This window comes from Heptranchias perlo, chromosome 29 (genome assembly GCF_035084215.1).
Source record: "Heptranchias perlo isolate sHepPer1 chromosome 29, sHepPer1.hap1, whole genome shotgun sequence".
Lineage (NCBI taxonomy): Eukaryota > Metazoa > Chordata > Chondrichthyes > Hexanchiformes > Hexanchidae > Heptranchias > Heptranchias perlo.
The window spans coordinates 18,665,478-18,684,865 of NC_090353.1; the positions used below are offsets into that span (position 1 = coordinate 18,665,478).

Consider the following 19,388-nt stretch of genomic DNA (forward strand, 5'->3'; position numbering starts at 1 on the left):
AAGGTAAAGTGGTCAGGAATGCATGCAATTGGATGTGTGTCTTCCATCTACTGTGTGGCTCAAGCCAGATGCCATTTCATCTGTAGGATGTGGATTGACAGCCTATGACATGGACTGGCAGAGTTTCTAACAACAGGGAATGGTCCACAAGGTGTCTTGGTGAAAGGGATCAACAAACAGTTCATCAAGATAAAGAAGGTTTCATGTTATGGACGCAAGTCTAAGTTTAAAATGACCGGGAAAATAACTTCTTATTTTTGTATATCCAAGGAGGTGCAAGTGAAACATTCTGCAATCAAGTGAAATCAGCTGTATTAATTTTCAGCTAGTCTATCTTTTATTTTAAAAACCTGATTTGTAGTTTAGAGTCTATGTTGCACTGTCTGAAAGTGTTTTTACCTTCTTAAATGCTAAGAATATGAGAACAAGAGAGTTTGTGTCAATTTAGTAAGCTTATTACAGTAGCCAGTCTCTGTTCAACCCTTACACAATGCATATAAAGTCATATTCTATACATCCATTCCGGAGAATGGTCTTTTCTACTGAGCACAAGAAAAATATTTGGTGAAAGCTTAAAGTATTAACAGTCATTCGTATACTGACATCATTACAAAAGCCAGCAATAAAAGCACAAGATAGAAAAAAAGTCACTGGGGCATGTATGGCTGCGGTATTGTGCCTTGATCATTCGGTAAGTGAGGAGAAAAAGATATCGTATCGGGCACTACAGGTACAGATAATGCTTAGACAGCAGGCTATTAATGAACTACATATCTATTTATAGCAACAAAGGCACAATGTCAATGGACTTCACGCAGAAATAGCACCCCCCCCCGTCTGTGCGCACATTATGTTTTGGCCAGTCCTGATTATACCCAGGAGTTCACAGTCCATATGGATGCTTCAGATAGGAATGCTGAGCCAAGTGAATAACTGAGGTGAGGCACATCCTATTATTTATACGAGCTTCAAGTTATTGCCACAGGAAATGGTGTACTCAGTGATTAAAATGATTGTGTCGGTGTTGTGTGAGCATCACAAAGATCCGAACTGTTCTTATGTTTTATGGCCTATTCTGACCAAAATCCTTTTGTATCCTTAAACTTACACAACAAAAATGTACAGCTGTTAGTGGAACATAACCATAAATGCATATAATATGGCTACCAGGAAAGAACAGTCTATTGTTACAGAACAGTTGGTTCACATGGGCATTACAATATAGCAAATTGAACTATTACCTCTTGTGAAGGTGAGGGGTGGTGGAGTGCTCACAAGGTAGGTTCAGATAAAGACGATCCTTCAGCTCATTTGATTTCATCCTTCCAGAACACCAATTCTACAATCTTCCATGACGGTATCTAGCTGTTTCCTAAAATGAGTCCAATGTCTAGCCTCAACTGCCCTTACTGGAAACCCATTTGTTGATCACCCTCTATGAAAATAGTTCCTGATACTCCTTGTGGTAGCGAGTTCCACATTCTAACCACTCTCTGGGTAAAGAAGTTTCTCCTAAACTCCCTATTGGATTTATTAGTGACTATCTTATATTTATGGCCCGTAGGGCGGGTCTCCCCTGCAAGTGGAAACATCTTCTCTATGTCTACCCTATCAAACCCATTCATAATCTTAAAGACCTCTATCAGGTCACCCCTCAGTCTTCTCTTCTCGAGAGAAAAGAGCCCCAGCCTGCTCAATCTTTCCTAATAATAGCCATGATGTGGAGATGCCGGTGATGGACTGGGGTGGACAAATGTAAGGAATCTTACAACACCAGGTTATAGTCCAACAATTTTATTTTAAAATCATAAGCTTTCGGAGATTATCCCCTTCGTCAGGTGAGTGAGTGAATAAGAAGCTCTCAAATCGCATATCTTATATTAGGCTGGGACACCATCACACCAATCAAAAGGTGTCGTTGGTGTTCAGACAGGTTAGCCACGGAAAACAGTAGGTCCCAGTGTGCTGAATACACATTGTGTCAAATTACACAGACAGAGAGAAAGAGACCCAAAAGGCAGAGAGAGAGAGAGAGAGAGAGAGAGAGAGAGAGAATATTAAAAACAGATAACTTTATTTTCCTCTTGCTGGCGGGGTTACGTGTAGCGTGACATGAACCCAAGATCCCGGTTGAGGCCGTCCTCATGGGTGCGGAACTTGGCTATCAATTTCTGCTCGACGATTTTGCGTTGTCGTGTGTTTCGAAGGCCACCTTGGAGAACGCTTACCCGAAGATCGGTGGCTGAATGTCCTTGAATGCTAAAGTGTTCCCCGACTGGGAAGGAACCCTCCTGTCTGGTGATTGTTGCGCGGTGTCCGTTCATCCGTTGTCGCAGTGTCTGCATGGTCTCGCCAATGTACCATGCTCCGGGGCATCCTTTCCTGCAACGTATGAGGTAGACAACGTTGGCCGAGTCACAGGAGTATGAACCATGTACCTGGTGGGTGGTGTCCTCTCATGTGATGGTGGTATCCGTGTCGATGATCTGGTATGTCTTGCAGAGGTTGCCGTGGCAGGGTTGCGTGGTGTCGTGGACGCTGTTCTCCTGAAAGCTGGGTAATTTGCTGCGAACGATGGTCTGTTTGAGGTTGGGTGGCTGTTTGAAGGCGAGTAGTGGAGGCGTGGGGATGGCCTTAGCGAGGTGTTCGTGGTCATCGATGACATGTTGAAGGCTGCGGAGAACATGGCGTAGTTTCTCCGCTCCGGGGAAGTATTGGACGACGAAGGGTACTCTGTTGGTTGCGTCCCGTGTTTGTCTTCTGAGGAGGTCTATGCGATTCTTCGCTGTGACCCGTCGGAACTGTCGATCGACAAGTCGAGCGTCATATCCCTTTCTTACGAGGGCGTCTTTCAGCGTCTGTAGGTGTCCATCGCGTTCCTCCTCGTCTGAGCAGATCCTGTGTATTCGCAGGGCCTGTCCATAGGGGATGGCCTCTTTGACGTGGTTGGGGTGGAAGCTGGAAAAGTGGAGCATCGTGAGGTTGTCCGTGGGCTTGCGGTAGAGTGAGGTGCTGAGGTGCCCGTCTTTGATGGAGATTTGTGTGTCCAAGAAAGAAACTGATTCTGAGGAGTAGTCCATGGTGAGTTTGATGGTGGGATGGAACTTGTTGATGTTATCGTGTAGTCTCTTCAGTGATTCTTCGCCATGGGTCCATAGTAAGAAAATGTCGTCGATGTATCTGGTGTATAGCGTTGGTTGGAGGTCCTGTGCAGTGAAGAAGTCGTGCTCGAACTTGTGCATGAAAATGTTGGCGTATTGGGGTGCGAATTTGGTCCCCATGGCTGTTCCGTGTGTTTGGGTAAAGAACTGGTTATCGAAGGATGAAGCGGATGAGTTGTAGGATGGCGTCTGGATACTGGTGTAGAGTGCCGAGACGTCCATCGTCGTGAGAAGTGTTCCTGGTTCAACTGGTCCGTGGGTGCTGAGTTTTTGTAGGAAGTCTGTAGTGTCGCGACAGAAGCTGGGGGTTCCCTGTCCGATGGGTTTCAGGATGCCCTCGACGTATCCAGAGAGGTTCTCACACAGGGTTCCGTCACCTGATACGATAGGACGTCCGGGTGTGTTGGCTTTGTGTATCTTTGGGAGGCAGTAGAAGTCTCCCACGCGGGGAGTACGTGGGATGAGAGCACGTAGGATGCTTTGAAGGTCTGGATCGAAGGTCTTGATCAGTTTGTTGAGCTGGTGGGTGTGTTCTTTGGTCAGATCTGTGGGTAACTGTCTGTAGTGTTCCTGGTTGTCCAGTTGTCGGTATGCTTCTTTGCAATAGCCCGTTCTGTTCTGTATGACAATGGCTCCTCCTTTGTCCGCTGGTTTGATGACGATGTTGTGGTTGGTCTTGAGAGCGTTGATGGCGTTGCGTTGTGCTCGGGTGACATTCTGGACTGTCTTGTGAGTGCGGCTGATGAATCTGGCATTGACGCATCTCCTGACTGCTTGAGCATACATGTCAAGCTTAGGGCAGCGACCCTCCGGAGGAGTCCAGTTTGACTCTTTCTTCTTCGGTTGCTGTACCGCGGATCCCTCTGTCTGCTGTTCCGGATCGTTGATTGTCTCATTGGGTTCGCTGCTGAAATCTTGGGATTTGTGGAAGAATTCCCGGAGTCTCATTCTCCTGATGAATTCCTCTGTGTCTGCCGCGAGACCGATGGGGTCCATTTTGGTGGTGGGGCAGAAATTGAGCCCTCGGCTGAGAATTCGATTTCGTCTGGTTGAAGGGTGTGGTCGGACAAATTGACGATAGACTTCCCCTGTGGTTGTAACCGTGGTACCGGGGGGGGCTTGGTTGATGCTGGTGGTGATGCCGAGTTTCTCAAGCTTCCTGCTCTTGGTTTTCTTGTAGGCGGCGTAGTTCCGTTGCCTCGTCTGTTTGGCGGTGTCTCGTAGCTGGTCTGCTGTGTCCCGAGTACAGGTTGAGAGTATGGACTCTATCTTGGTTTCGAGGTTGCGGCGTCTGCTGTAGAGTTGGCGTACGAGATGGTTGTAGAGTGTGCGAGAGGTACGACGGCAGAGTCTCTCAGCGTAATCTGAGTTGTATGTCGACTTGAGTGGGTTCATGATCTGGAGTCCTTTCGGGATCTTGTCTGCTTTCTTGCAGCTCTGTAAAAACTTGATGTCTGTGTCGATATGCGCGATCTTCATGGAGATCCTCTTCACTGTGAGCCGGCAGTTTGTGGTTTCGATAGTAGCCATGATGTGGAGATGCCGGTGATGGACTGGGGTGGACAAATGTAAGGAATTTTACAACACCAGGTTATAGTCCAACAATTTTATTTTAAAATCACAAGCTTTCGGAGATTATCCCCTTTGTCAGGTGAGTGAATGAATAAGAAGCTCTCAAATCGCATATCTTATATTAGGCTGGGACACCATCACACCAATCAAAAGGTGTCGTTGGTGTTCAGACAGGTTAGCCACGGAAAACAGTAGGTCCCAGTGTGCTGAATACACATTATGTCAAATTACACAGACAGAGAGAAAGAGACCCAAAAGGCAGAGAGAAAGAGAGAATATTAAAAACAGATAACTTTTTTTTCCCCTTGCTGGTGGGGTTACGTGTAGCGTGACATGAACCCAAGATCCCGGTTGAGGCCGTCCTCATGGGTGCGGAACTTGGCTATCAATTTCTGCTCGACGATTTTGCGTTGTCGTGTGTCTCGAAGGCCGCCTTGGAGAACGGCCAACGTTGTCTACCTCATACGTTGCAGGAAAGGATGCCCCGGAGCATGGTACATTGGCGAGACCATGCAGACACTGCGACAACGGATGAACGGACACCGCGCAACAATTGCCAGACAGGAGGGTTCCTTCCCAGTCAGGGAACACTGTAGCAATCAAGGACATTCAGCCACCGATCTTCGGGTAAGCGTTCTCCAAGGCGGCCTTCGAGACACACGACAACGCAAAATCGTCGAGCAGAAATTGATAACCAAGTTCCGCGCCCATGAGGACGGCCTCAACCGGGATCTTGGGTTCATGTCACGCTACACGTAACCCCACCAGCATGGGGAAAAAAAGTTATCTGTTTTTAATATTCTCTCTCTCTCTCTCTCTGCCTTTTGGGTCTCTTTCTCTCTGTCTGTGTAATTTGACACAATGTGTATTCAGCACACTGGGACCTACTGTTTTCCGTGGCTAACCTGTCTGAACACCAACGACACCTTTTGATTGGTGTGATGGTGTCCCAGCCTAATATAAGATATGCGATTTGAGAGCTTCTTATTCACTCACTCACCTGACGAAAGTGATAATCTCCGAAAGCTTATGATTTTAAAATAAAATTGTTGGACTATAACCTGGTGTTGTAAGATTCCTTACATTTTTCCTGATAGGTATAACCTCTCAGTTCTGGTATCATCCTAGTAAATCTTTTTTGCACCTTCTCCGGTGCCTCTATATCCTTTTTATAAAATGGAGACCAGAACTGTTCACAGTACTCCAAGTGTGGTCTAGCCAAGATTCTATACAAGTTTAACATAACTCCTCTGCTTTTCAATTCTATCCCTCTAGAAGAGAACCCCAGTAGTTGGTTTGCTTTTTGTTTTAAGGCGTTATTAATCTGCGTAATTACTTTTAGCGATTTGTGTATCTGTACCTCCAGATCCGTCTGCTCCTCTACCCCATTTAGACTCTTATTTTCCAAGTAATATGTGTCCTCCTTATCCTCCCTAACAAAATGTGCCATATCACACTTATCTATATTGAAATTCATTTGTCAGTTACAAGCCCTTTCTGCTAATTTATTAATGTCTTCCTGTATTTTGTCGCAGTCCTCCTTAGTGTTAACTGTACCCCCCAATTTAGTGTCATCCGCAAATTTTGAAATTGTACTTCCGATTCCCGAGTCCAAATGTTGAACAACAGTGGTCCCAGCACTGACCCTTGTGGAACACCACGTCCCACCACTTGGGAAGTAAGTAACTACCAGTCTAAGTAACTACCTTTAACCCCTACTCTTTGTTTTCTGTTTTGTAGCCAGCTTGCTATCCCTTCTGCCACTTGTCCCCTGACTCCACATGCTCTGAATTGAGCCATGAGTCTACTATGCGGTACCTAATCGATGGCCTTTTGAAAATCTAAATATATTACATCTACTGCATTACTCTTGTCTACCCTTTCTGTTACTTCTTCAAAGAATTCAATAATGTTGGACAAGCATGACCTTCCCTTTTAAAATCCGTGTTGATTATCCTTTATTATATTTTTGGTTTCTAGACGTTTTTCTATTACATCTTTGAGTAAGGATTCCATTATCTTTCCTACCACTGACATTAAGCTAACTGGTCTACAGATACCCTAGACTTGTTCTATCTCCCTTTTTAAATACAGGAATCACATTAGCTGTCCGCCAGTCCACTGGCACTATTTCCTTTTCTATTGAATTTTTATATATGTGTAATAGTGCCTCTGCTATCTCTTCCCTAACTTCTTTTAATATGTGCAGATGCAAGGGGGTTTGGCCGCTTAAGTTTGATTAGTTTATCAATTATCTCCCCCCTTTCTATCGTAAATGTCTTTTATATCTTTTTTGATCTCTTCTTCTAATGTCATGCCCACCATGTTAGTCTCCCTGGTAAATACTGAAGCAAAGTAATTATTTAATATTCCTGCCATTTCGCTGTCATTACCCATGAATTTATTGTGTGTATCCCTTAGTGGCTCTATCCCATCCTGATTTTTCTTATGTTACTTATGTGTCTGTAGAATACTTTACTATTTCGTTTTATATTCCTTGGTCATTTAATTTCACAATTTCTCTTTGCCTTCCGAATTATTTTTTTGACTTCTTTCCTAACCTTTCTGTATACCCTTTGTCATCCTTTCCTTTGTTGTCTATGTACTTAGTGTATGCCTTTTTCTTTAGTTTCAGTTTCGCCCTTGCTTCTTTATTCATCCATGGTGTGTCATTACTGGCAAGTTTGTTCTTGCTTTTCAGTGGGATATATTTTTCCTGGACTCTACTGATTGCTGTTTTAAATGTTTCCCACTGATGTTCTATTTCTTTGTCAGTAAATTTTTCCATTTTTTTTCCCTAGTCCCGTTCTCATCCCTTGAAAATCAGCCATTTTACAATTTATTACTTTGGTCTTTGTCTTACTTATGTCCTTCTCAATCTTTATCTTAAATCTTATTATGTAGTGATCGCTATTGCCTAGATTTTCCCCTATGCTTACTTCTCTTATCTGTTCTGGTTCATTTCCCATTAGATCAGCGGTGCTTCCTCTCTTGTTGGGCTTTTTACATACTGGGTAAGAAAGGAATCCTGGACACATTGTAAAAACTCCATTCCCTGTACCCCTTTACCTATCTCTTCTTGTCAGTTTATTTGGGGGTAAAGTCTCCCATGATTATTATTCTATGTTCTTTATTTGTTTCACATATTTGTTTACATATTTCTTTCTCCACTTCCTATACACTATCAGGTGGTCTGTAGTACACCCCTATTAGCATGATAGATCCCTTATCTTTTATTTCAATCCATATGGATTCTGTTTCTATCCTTCAGTTAGTTATGTCCCTTTTTTCTATTGCCATTATATTATCTCGAATTAAAACAGCTACTTCACCCCCCCCCCTTCTTCCTTCCCTATCCTTTCTGATTATGTTATAGCCTGCAATATTTAGTTGCCTGTCCTGTTCTTTATGTAGCCATATTTCAGTTATTCCTACTACATCTGGTTCCTCGCTACGGATTATTGCCTCCAGTTCCCTCATTTTATTTTGGACACCGTGTACATTGCTGTACAGGCAGTTTAATTCATCTTTAAATGAATATATTATGGATTTACCGTTAGACGGTTCTCGATGAGATTTTTTGGAGAGGCAAAAAAGACACAGTTTATCAATTTGTTGCTAGGTCCTTTCCTTGAGGACTACAGAGCAGATCAGCTCCGTTGCTCTCCACTGCATTACCTCAAGGGGCTGGACAACCCCATTATATCATGGTGACCACAGTATTCCAGATGTAGCCTGCCCAGGCCAATTCAGTTTTCACATGACTTTTGGGATATGAAGTTACTTGATTTAGCCATCTATCCCAGCATCATATTTATTTTGTTTATTGCCATCTTACATTGTTTGGACATGACAGAGGATGAGTCTACACCTGTAGCTCTCTCAAATTCCTGATTGGCAAGTTCTACCCCATACATGGGCGGCATGGACATGTTGGGCCGAAGGGCCTGTTTCCATGTTGTAAACTTCTATGATTCTATTCTAGATTAAGCTCCTATTTTTACTTCTGACATGTATAATTTCATATTCTGTCCAATAGTCATCCTCTCTAAATGCTCTGAATTATTTTCTTGAATCTATTTTTTTTTAAAATTGATCCATTTTGGAGGATTATTTACCCTGCCTTTACTGTACAAGGTATGTATTTGCCCTACACATTTTTGAAGAATACATATTTATTGCCAACAGATTTATTCTTAATGAGTATCCTCAGCCTACGTTACTAAACACAGCTCTGGTATACTGAAGTTTGCCTGCCTAAAGTTGTATACGAGGGTTTCATTATGTGCCTGTACTGTTGTTGCAAGTTTGTGGCTTTGCCCAGACTTTAAAAGAAAGAGTGGCTGTTTAAGAGTTGAAACCAAAATGGACTTTGATTCCATGATAAAACTGATGTGCTGTTATAACCAACTTCCATTTCCTCATCAATGCAACGAGTCATCCACTGTTTCTATGGGCAACATGTAAATTACATAGAGTTTACAGCCCAGAAACAGGCCATTCGGCCCAACTGGTCTATGCCAGCTTTCATGCTCCACACAAGCCTCCTCCCACCCCTCTTCATCTAACCCTATCAGCATATCCTTCTATTCCATTCTCCCTCATGTGCTTATCTAGCTTACATGAAGGTGCGCTTACAGTCAAAAATGCATGTTAAATTAAGATTGGGAAATTATGTTTGTTGTTGGAACTGGTTAGTCTGCTTCAAGTGTAATACCATTAACCATTGCTAAATATTTCTGGATGTAATTCATCGAATTTCATATTACTGCATTATCATCTGCATTTCTTTATGAAGGCTAATTGGCTGGACACCTGACTTCAAAGGATGTTCATTTGATAAGAATAGATGAAGGGCTATGCCAGAAATGTCAACATTTTCCCTTTCCTTACAGATACAACCTGGCTTGCTGAGTGTTGTCAGCATTTTCTGTTTCAGATTTGCAGCATCTGCAGTACTCTGTTTTGAGTTTGATAAGAACAGGAACTTGTTGTAGCTCGAAAGTTGACCTCTGAATTATCAAACTGGGCTCAAGAGTGGACTTTGTAACGTATGGTTTGTGTTACATACATAACCTTTCAATTCCAAATGACAGAAGGCATATACTAGAGGGAAGAGGAAAAGCGGATTGTCGTTGCGATTTAATTGTTAAAAACTTTGCAGTTTGAAAGAGAGAGGACCGTAACTGTTCTTCAGGAGAAGTCATTGGAAAGTATAATTTAATCCCTTTATGGTCTTTGCTCATCAGGTTTCTGTTTGGTATTGTACCCTCAATATCTACTGAATTCTGTTATACTTCATTTTCCCCAATTAACCGTATATACATGTGTTTAGTCACTTCAGCCATTAAAAGCCTGATCTGCATTGATATTCTACCAATTCTATTGCACAGATCACTCCAATTAGGATAACTGTTAAATCTACAGTCAGGCACATCTGCAAGGGAAGATTACAAAAAAGATTTAACTCTGGATAGTAGGGGACAAAGTGCCCCTATAAGAGCTACTAACAGATTGTTGAGAAATGGTTCAATAACAATCTTAAATTGTAATGAGTTATGAGATACAATACTGAAGGCACTATACAGATCAGGAAGGTTTCAGGTTCAATCTCTGGTGCTGAATTTGCCAAACTCAGCTAGGAAAATGGTGAAAGTGGTACAATTGGCTTCATCTTTTCTGAGTAAATCAGCAAGCATCCATACTCCTAATCAGTATTCAGTGATCCTGGCTAGAAAGCATACACACATAAATGATGGGTAAGGACTGGATTGAGTAGACTACGAAATGCATGGTCGAATACCCTGTGCCCATGCAGGCTCACACAATGCCCAGTTGGCAAGGTATTGGAGCCATACCCCAGTGTGACTTATTAGTTTGAAGAAAAAACAATAGGTGGGGGAGGAATGTTGTTTGGGAAGGAAGTAATCTTATGTCTCCTGTTTACTTACAATTAGATTACACTCTTGTGCCAGGCACACAGCCATCTCTTTATATCAGGGATCCTTACAAGTGAGATAGACAATTTAAACCATACATTATTGCATCTGTATTAAACATTTTTCATGTAACATCAAATCAGCGAATTGACAAAAAATGGCTCACAGTTGCATCACCAGATCTACTTCATAATCCATTCATCAACATAGTGCAAATTTAAATGCTCATGGCAGTAACACAATGGCTGTGTATGTAACAGCAGCATGGAGTGGGAACATACAGGGTTAACCCTCACCAACATCAAACAGTCCTTAGTAGGCTGCTGTTATATATTCTAATCTGCCAATAGTGATATCTGTAAGGCTACAGGAGCAGACCAACTGCCTATTCCTTTGGTGGCAAGTCCAGGTGACCAGGCAGCTACAAATTCAGCTAGCCCAACATGTAATATTTAAAAAATGCACAAGGATCCATGAAATAACAATTAACACATAACCATAACTCAGTCACAACTTTGCTTGAGAGTTATCAGGTCAGTCAACTTTTAAGGCATAAAAATTATGCCCGACCTCATCATGTACACCATATCTATATTGTTGTTAGACATTTAATCTTGTTTAGATGCTCCAAAATCAATACATTCCGATTGTTTCCAGCAGTGTTACATACCGTATGACTAACTGTGGCTGTAGAACTGTTGACAGATGGAGTCTCTTTGTCTGATGTGCTGTTCAGGGTTACAGAAGAGGCTGCGGTACCTTCCTCGGTTTGTTTGCTCACACCATTGGTGCCACTGCTGGCAACTGGAATATACATAAATAGGACTGCAATTAGATTCAACTGTGCAGCTCTCATACAGTACTGGCTTTGGGTTACTTGAATAAGGACAGTTATTAGGAGTGGATATAGCTGGAAAGTAAGGCTCTAGAAGTATGCAGCATGTTCTGTGCTGCATTTCCAAATGACCCATCCATTTCAAAAGGCAGAATGTTGGCACACACAACATAAACCATGTAGGTGAACTAAGGAGCAAACTCTCCAGATTGGATTCAGTAAACAAAACGGGTCTTCTGAAATACAGGAGATTGGATTTACACACATACTAGTAGAAATACTCACTTAAAGAAGATATTTCCTTGCACACACTCAATTGTCATACTTTAAGCATGTTAAAGAAAGGTTGGGTATCTCTGTTACAGTAGGAAATTTTCAGTTAGATTTTAGCATGGTCACATCTTATCCTCCATTCCTAATTCTTTCAACTTCCTCTTGAAGTTGTTGCAGCTATAAAACAATAATTGACCTAGACAACCCCACAACACAACAGCCATATAAACCAACAAAGGGGGTGGGAGGGGTTCTGCCTCCTTACCAAAATAAATCACACACCACCTCATTCATCGCTGTCCAACCCCGGTCTGGTTACTTAGATTTCATTAACCTCTACAGTTTATGAAGCACAATTTAATATCAATACTGAGTTATGCTGGAAAACCTAGCATGGACAACTGACAGAAGGAGTCACCATTTCACAGGTGGTTTTTCTGATATTATATGTTTCTATTCCAAGTATTGTGCTAGCAATAACAGCTTTATTGAATTTACCCAGTATTTCTTCTGTGACTCCCACTTTTGAGAGTGTCCTGGATACTCAGTACCAAGGAAATTTAGTGAGCAATTCGGGAGCGTGCCGTTCTGCAGCCTTTCTGTACCCCCAGCTGCAGGATTATAGTTGGAGGGCGGAACTGTCGAGGAGGAAATACAGGGAAAGTCAAGATTTTTACAATTTGGGTAGGTGATATTTCTCATCTATCCAAGCAAGCCAAATTGTAATCCAAGAACTATCCTCTAGACAAAGTAAACCTCCAGTTAGCTGTGTAATTTTTAAAAGCCAACAGATAATGGCTCCCTTATTAAGGCTCAATGATTCAAATGTTTATATTGACAAATTTACAGTGCATCTTCTCATTTCAGAAGGGTTTCAATAGAAAACATAATAGGTCAAGTTGATGGCATGGAAGCATAGCTAAAATTTAATCTATAAAATCACCAATAAATAAGCCATTAAAACATAAATTTGAAAGCTAATATTCAGGTTACAATTTCAAAAAGGGATTCATTACTCATCAGAAATTTTAAATTTTGTATTAGTAATTAATATTTGTAATTGGATGTTATTCCTGCACCAAGCCAGATGACAAGTTAGAATTTGCAGTTTTGGTCACCCTACCTGAAAAATGATGTACTGTAGATGCACTGGAAAGGGTTCAGAGAAGAATGACCAGGATGATTCCAGGTCTTATGGGACTAAGTTTTGACTCAAGCAACTAAACATTTTTGTTGTTCACTGGTGAAAAGATTGAGGGAGACATAATACAGGTCTTTTAAAATAATGAAAAGCATAAATAATATTGAAGTAAGCGACCTCTTTAGCTTGGATAATGAGCACAGAACTGGAGAACACAAATGATAAATTCCCATGCCTCAAGCAAGGTTAGAAATTAGAAAAAAACATTCCTGCCTCCAGTTAGATAATGGACATGTAGAGCAAACTACTAAAGAAGGCAGCTGATTGGGGGTGGGGGTAGTAACTTTCATCCTTAAATGAGAGCTGGATCTGTAGAGAAGTGGGGAATGAGAGCTATTGCGATATTAATGACCCTGGTTCAAAAAAATTCAGGGGATGCAATGGAAGTGTTCGTTAAAGTAGAAGATCAACAGATGATAGTGGTGGTGGGTGAATAATCACACACACACTCTCGATGAAGCAGTTTTGATGGGAGTAATGGTCTTTTATCAACCCAATAATTGTGATCTTCAAATCTTTTGGAAAGTATGGCTATTCATTTTTAGTAAAATTGTTCTTTATGCAGAAGATTGAGAGAACATGAAATACTTTGCCACAAGGAGTAGTTGAGGCAGAGATTAAGAGAAAAGTGAATAAATAATTGAAGCAGAGAAAGATCAGGGCAGTGGAATTATTTTTAGATTTTTCTAGCAAAGAGCCAGCACAGACAAGATGGGCTGAATGGCCGCTTTCTGTGCTGTAAATTTCCATGACTATCTAAATCACTGCCTGGGAATCCAGACTCAATAGCATCAAAATCCTACCCCTTTCATCATCTTAACTTTCCTAACTGGTATATTTGTTTCTGAAGAAAAGCTCTGATTCTAACTTGAAGAGCTATCAACAGCATGGTTACTTAATGAGCTAAATATGCAGCATTCTTTAACATATCATTTCTGTAAATCCTTCTCGAACAGCATTTCCACAATTTGACAACGGCTCACAAATAGCTCAATGACACAAAAATGCAATGTCTCAAGTATACAGTGTACAATTAGTTTTATCTGTAGCAGTGTGAGCTGTCACAAGAAAATACCGCAAAACTATTTATACACATATCTACCTGAAACTACAGAAACTTGACAGACTCCACCCATTGAATAAAAAAAAAGACAAAGAGCAGACAGTTCCAGCAAGAAAAACTAGCATTAGCAGCATTTATTGGTTTTGATTTAGATTTGTTGAGTTTATCAGAACTACAAATGTGGCTAAATGTATTGAAATACATTCTGTATTTTTCTCATCAAAGACAATGAGGAGTCAACTTCGTAAAACTGATGACACTCAAGCACTCTCATCTCCACCCCCCCACCCCCAACATTTGTGAACATCAGGACAGCCATCTCTAATATTTAAATGGATAACAACAAAGAGCTTTCTAAATCTGCTGGATCTTGTGCAGAGGGAAATTATAACTGAATGAGCTTTGTAAGATGTGCACTACCAGGACATACAGGAGATCCAGAGCCCACTCTTGAGTGGGCCTGAATCATACTAACTGGGAACAAAGACGGTTGGTCACATTGCAGCTTCACTGTTTCTTGTCCACCAAAATAAGAACTACAGTAATGACTTTCTAAAAAGTGTGTCTGAAGCTTTTAAGTGCTTCCAATTAACCAATGGCTCAGAGGCTACATTATTAGAGAGAGATAAGAATCTCCAACTACAATTCACTACGTAATTCCCCATCAATATATGCAGCCAATAGACCAATGCAGCTGTCTTGCATATGAAACATCATGACACAAAGATATTTTTTTTCCATATATGCAACTTCAGGATACATAATTCTTTTTATATATACACTTATATCACATGCATATATACTTATATAATTAGATATAAAATTTGCTTTACTGATTCAAAATACATTCGACTGATTCAAGCACAACATTCCTATTCAACACACTCAACATGCACTGCAACAGGAATCCTAATCCAGTAGCCCATTCCTATATACAAGTCCCATTCTTCTTCCAAGAATAAATATAGTCTCCAACATTTCAAGGAAATGAGTTACACATCTGTTAAGATTCAGATTCAATTCTGTAAGTATAAATAACTGAATATCACTCCACCAAATGGAGAATTAGAGATGGCAACAAGAAGAAAAATGTATGAAACAGCAAGTTATCCATAGAAAAGATTGGTAAAATGCTAAACAAATGAAAGCCTTGCCGTAAACCATTAAATTAGCTTATAACCATTAGTACTGATCCATTTCACATGCAATGAATGTCTATCATCTCCAGATCAACAGACTGTCATATTTCTCTTCATGTGAAGATACATTTTTTATACTGCTCTGGATTTCTATAATGGTGCAACTTGTACTGTAACATGCTCACAATCACTGAGCTGGATTAGTACCAATGCTTTGCCATCAACAGAGAAAGTGAGAGATTGAGTGTGGGAAGATCCACAGAATTCTGAATTTCTGAAGCAAGATGCCATAGCATGGCCTGAAGCACATTCAAATTCCTCTCTTCATTCTTCCATTTCCATTTTATTGAGCACTGCTTTTCCCTCTATTTTTTCTCATTTCTTCCCCAATTTCATTACTTCTTTTACTGGTTTTCATTTCTATTTTTTCTTTTTGATCCTTTTTTTACATTTACCTTTGATTCTATTGATTTCTCTTGTTCTAATTCTTCTTTTTTAAAACATGTCCTCTATCCATTCCTTTTTATTGCATTGTGTTGATTCTCTTCTTTTTCAATCCCTGCAGGGGTATAGTGTCTGTTCCATCAGTTACTGCTGCCAAGTCATGATTAACAGCTGCCCTTGCTCCTACTGTGATTTGAAAACCCCAAGCACAAAGATCATTTAAGTCCAGGATGAGGTACTGGCAGTGAAAGGGATGTGCAGGGGGAGGGGATTCAATGCACACAATCTGTGAAAAGCAAGCACTTCATATGGAGCTTGCAGATGGATGAAAATGAAGCATCACCAGCCCTTGTACAGGGATATACCAAGTATCCATGATTCAACTAACTGCATCACAATCCAGACTGTTTTTCTTGTGCATATTATAATGATGATTATTCAGAGCCCTGCACTTCATGTTGTTATTAGATGTTCCAATCTCTCCCACATGTTCAATGGTAATTGGATCACTGGTTTGGCTCTGGTTCCTAGGCACAGTATGAACGAAATATCCTTTATGGTGGCTCACGTAGACTCTCCAGTGGTTTAAATCTGAGTCCTGGCTTTGTGAAAGGTGTGGTTCCCCTAGATGCTCTTTAAATTGTGTCAGCTGTTTGAGTTGACTAGATGAACAGTCTCTGTGTACATGAAGATTAAAGGTACATTCCTTTACAATTTAAAATTTAAACTGAAATATTCTCAAAAATAATCCTCACCTTTGTTTTAAAAAAAAAGTTCACTGGTGCTTACAGCAAAATCAGTCATTTGCAGGAGAGTGATTTGGACGCAGATGCTGGGGGAGTGGGTGTGGGGAAAGCAAAGAAAGAAGAAAAAAAAGTACAAAAAGGAGAATTTGGGGGTGGGTTCACAGCTGACCATAGCTGGAGTTGGGAACGTGGAACATTTCCAAGCTCATCATGGCTGGGTCAATCCCCACAACTGACAGGTCTCAATGTAAACACCAATGAAACAATTGTGCTTATTAAAGCAAACATCTTAAAATTTGAATTTATATTTCAGGTGAGGTTTATTTTGAGAATCACATTTAAATTAGATGAAAATTGTAAGGGGAATGCAGCTTTAATAGCATATGCAGACTGGCAACAAAATCTCCAAGAGGTTATACAGTACAAAGAGGAATCGCAGTTCCAACCAGTTACCGTTTTGTGTAAAGGACTTCGGCTGTGGTGCCTGCAGGACAGCTGGACGTAGGACGCTCCGCTGCTGCTCCTTGGACTTCTGACTAGGAAGACCTGTAAGACCAAACAACTGATTTTACATCACCTCAGCTTTGTTGTTATTCAAGCATACTGCTTTGAATAAAGCTGCAATTCTAGTATAGTACAACACTGTGTTGTAATGTTAAGGAGAACTGTTCCAAAACAGTCATCCCTCCTGTTGAACAGTGTTCGGGTGCAGATCGTGTTGCTACAAGCAAAATAGGGACAGTGAGTAAATCTCTGAGTTTTTAAAAAACACATCACTGAGTGATGAACTTTACTGGCAGAAAAGCATCTCTGGGCAATCCACACAACCTCTAGCCAGGTACATTTCCACAAGGAACTGAAAGCTGCAAGCAGCAGTAAGATTAATACAGAAAATTGAGCAATAGTATCCTGCGCTGATTAGAAAGACGTTTAAACATCAGCATAGCAGTTTAATACCAAAAGGATGCCGAATAGAAAAGGGGAGACAGTTATTGCTATCATACTAGAGTTCAGAAACAGAAGATTTAACCCTCTAGTATCTGCAGCATTGAAGCTCCCCCCTCCATGGTTTTCACAACGTTGCAGTCAAACAAAAGGTACAACTGGTTCATGGTAACTGCAAAGTGATTCACCAGTGTACATCACAAAGTAAATGGTCATACGACCAAGTAGAGATGTGGAATAAGGTTGTGTACGTGACCATAGTCTGTAGTATAATACATTAGTCTGGGGACACCTAAAGTTCCAAGTACTTACCTCTATAATACAGTTCCAGCTTAATGCAGTCTCTGCTGAAGGAATTACTATGACACAGGAACAAAAACGGTACAACACATTGGATTTGAGCATGGGGAAGGCTGAGAGTGTACTTCAATTTGTGAATCTGTGAGCACCATTTTTTTCAGCCAACCTTTAAACTGGACTTCAAGTCCCCCACATAAAATGCATGAGGTGCTCTTCTTCAAAGGCTGGAGCCTGCATCTCCCTGAAGGTGCTCAATGGGATCTGGACAGTGTTGCAGTTCTGTTAGTGAAACTGATTACAAGAACAGCAGTGCCTAATTCTCTACTACAAATATGCTTTTTAAACATTTTGACTGGAGTGAACATTCAGTACAAATGGATTTGCTTGCGTTACATCAAAGAATTATTTCTATGATGGAACGGCTGCTGAACGTATGGTAAGCCAGCATAAGATTCTATACCTGCACAGATTTCACATCCTTTCTTGATCTGGTCACAGAAGTCCTATACAGATCTACATACACCTAAGTAACAGGCAAAAATAGCAACACCTGAACTACTTTAACAACAACTTGCATTCAATGCTATTTTTTTTCACGGTGCTTTTTTGTAGATGTGCTCTATTATCAGAGAAAGTAACATTATGCAAGGAAACTGCAAACTTTGACACCCCAAAAGCAATGTGGTACTGAAGGACAGCAATTTAAATTTTTTTAAAAACTGCTCTGCACACAACTAAGATATACTACACTGGCATTTTCAAAGGATGTTGATGGAAATTACAATACAGACCAAGTTCATTTAGCCCGTCGTGCTTGTGCCGGTGCCAGCCCTTTAATCGAGTTTTCCCTATCCTTCCATATTCTTCCTTTTCAAATACCTATTTAATTCTATTTTAGATAACATTATGGTGCCTGCCTCAATAGATACTTGTGATTAAACATTCCTTGTTCTAATAATGTGAAAAACTTCCTTCCAGTGATAACCCTGAGTCTAGCCCGGTACCAATTTACTAACCACTGGAAATAAGCTTTTACTGTTTACCTTTAAAACACCTTCCATAATTTTGAAAACCCAAATTACATTCCCCTTAATTTTCTCTGTTTCAATGGAAAAAAAACACCAATTTTTTGAGCCTTTCTTCATAAATTTAACCTTTAATTCCCAATATTATTCTTTGCTGTATTCTTTCCATAGCTCTAATATTCTTTCTATAATGAGGTGTCAAGAACTGTCCAGTGGTATTTCACACAGGGTCTGGAACCCCTACTATTCACAATATTTGTGAATAGGCTGTAGTAGTATTACATTTTCTAATAATACAAAGGTGCATGTGCAGGTAATGAAAGAACGATTATCTTCAGATAGTCTCGGACCAATTATGCTGAAATATAGCAGATAAGATTTTAATTATAGATATAGGATTGTGCATATAGGAAGAGATAACAGTAAACATGTATAAGATGAACTTTGAGATGAATGTGTGGAAATGGGCAACATCTAACCCCACAGGGATACATCAAGTGCTCCCCACGCAGGGAGGGCACCACTAGAAATTCAAGGAAGGGTGGCCCATCCAAATTTATCTTTAGACAAATTAAACCAAAACAGTGAAGTCAGGAGAAGTCAAAACAAAAATACCACCTGGTGCCCACCAGTCATGGAAGGCATCCGGTTAATCAGTAGACACTGCATGTTGGCATTCAAGGGTCACTTGGGCATGAATCAAATCGTGAAATCTAGGCAGTGAAATCCCGCTTGATGATCCTAT

At 40.7% G+C, this 19,388-nt stretch overlaps 1 protein-coding gene across 7 annotated transcripts in view; it reads right to left on the reverse strand.

Moving 5' to 3' along the window:
* LOC137299471 (ran-binding protein 3-like) overlaps window positions 1–19,388 on the reverse strand; it is a 303,210-nt gene that overhangs the window by 40,616 nt on the left and 243,206 nt on the right. For 6 of the 7 annotated variants that reach the window (XM_067968224.1, XM_067968221.1, XM_067968217.1 and 3 more), the window contains 2 exons: window positions 16,827–16,919; window positions 11,343–11,476 (listed from right to left, as the gene is read on the reverse strand). In XM_067968224.1, the coding sequence (XP_067824325.1) occupies window positions 11,343–11,476; window positions 16,827–16,919 (227 nt within the window). The remainder of the gene's footprint in view (window positions 1–11,342; window positions 11,477–16,826; window positions 16,920–19,388) is intronic. The other variant, XM_067968219.1, reaches the window with a different exon arrangement.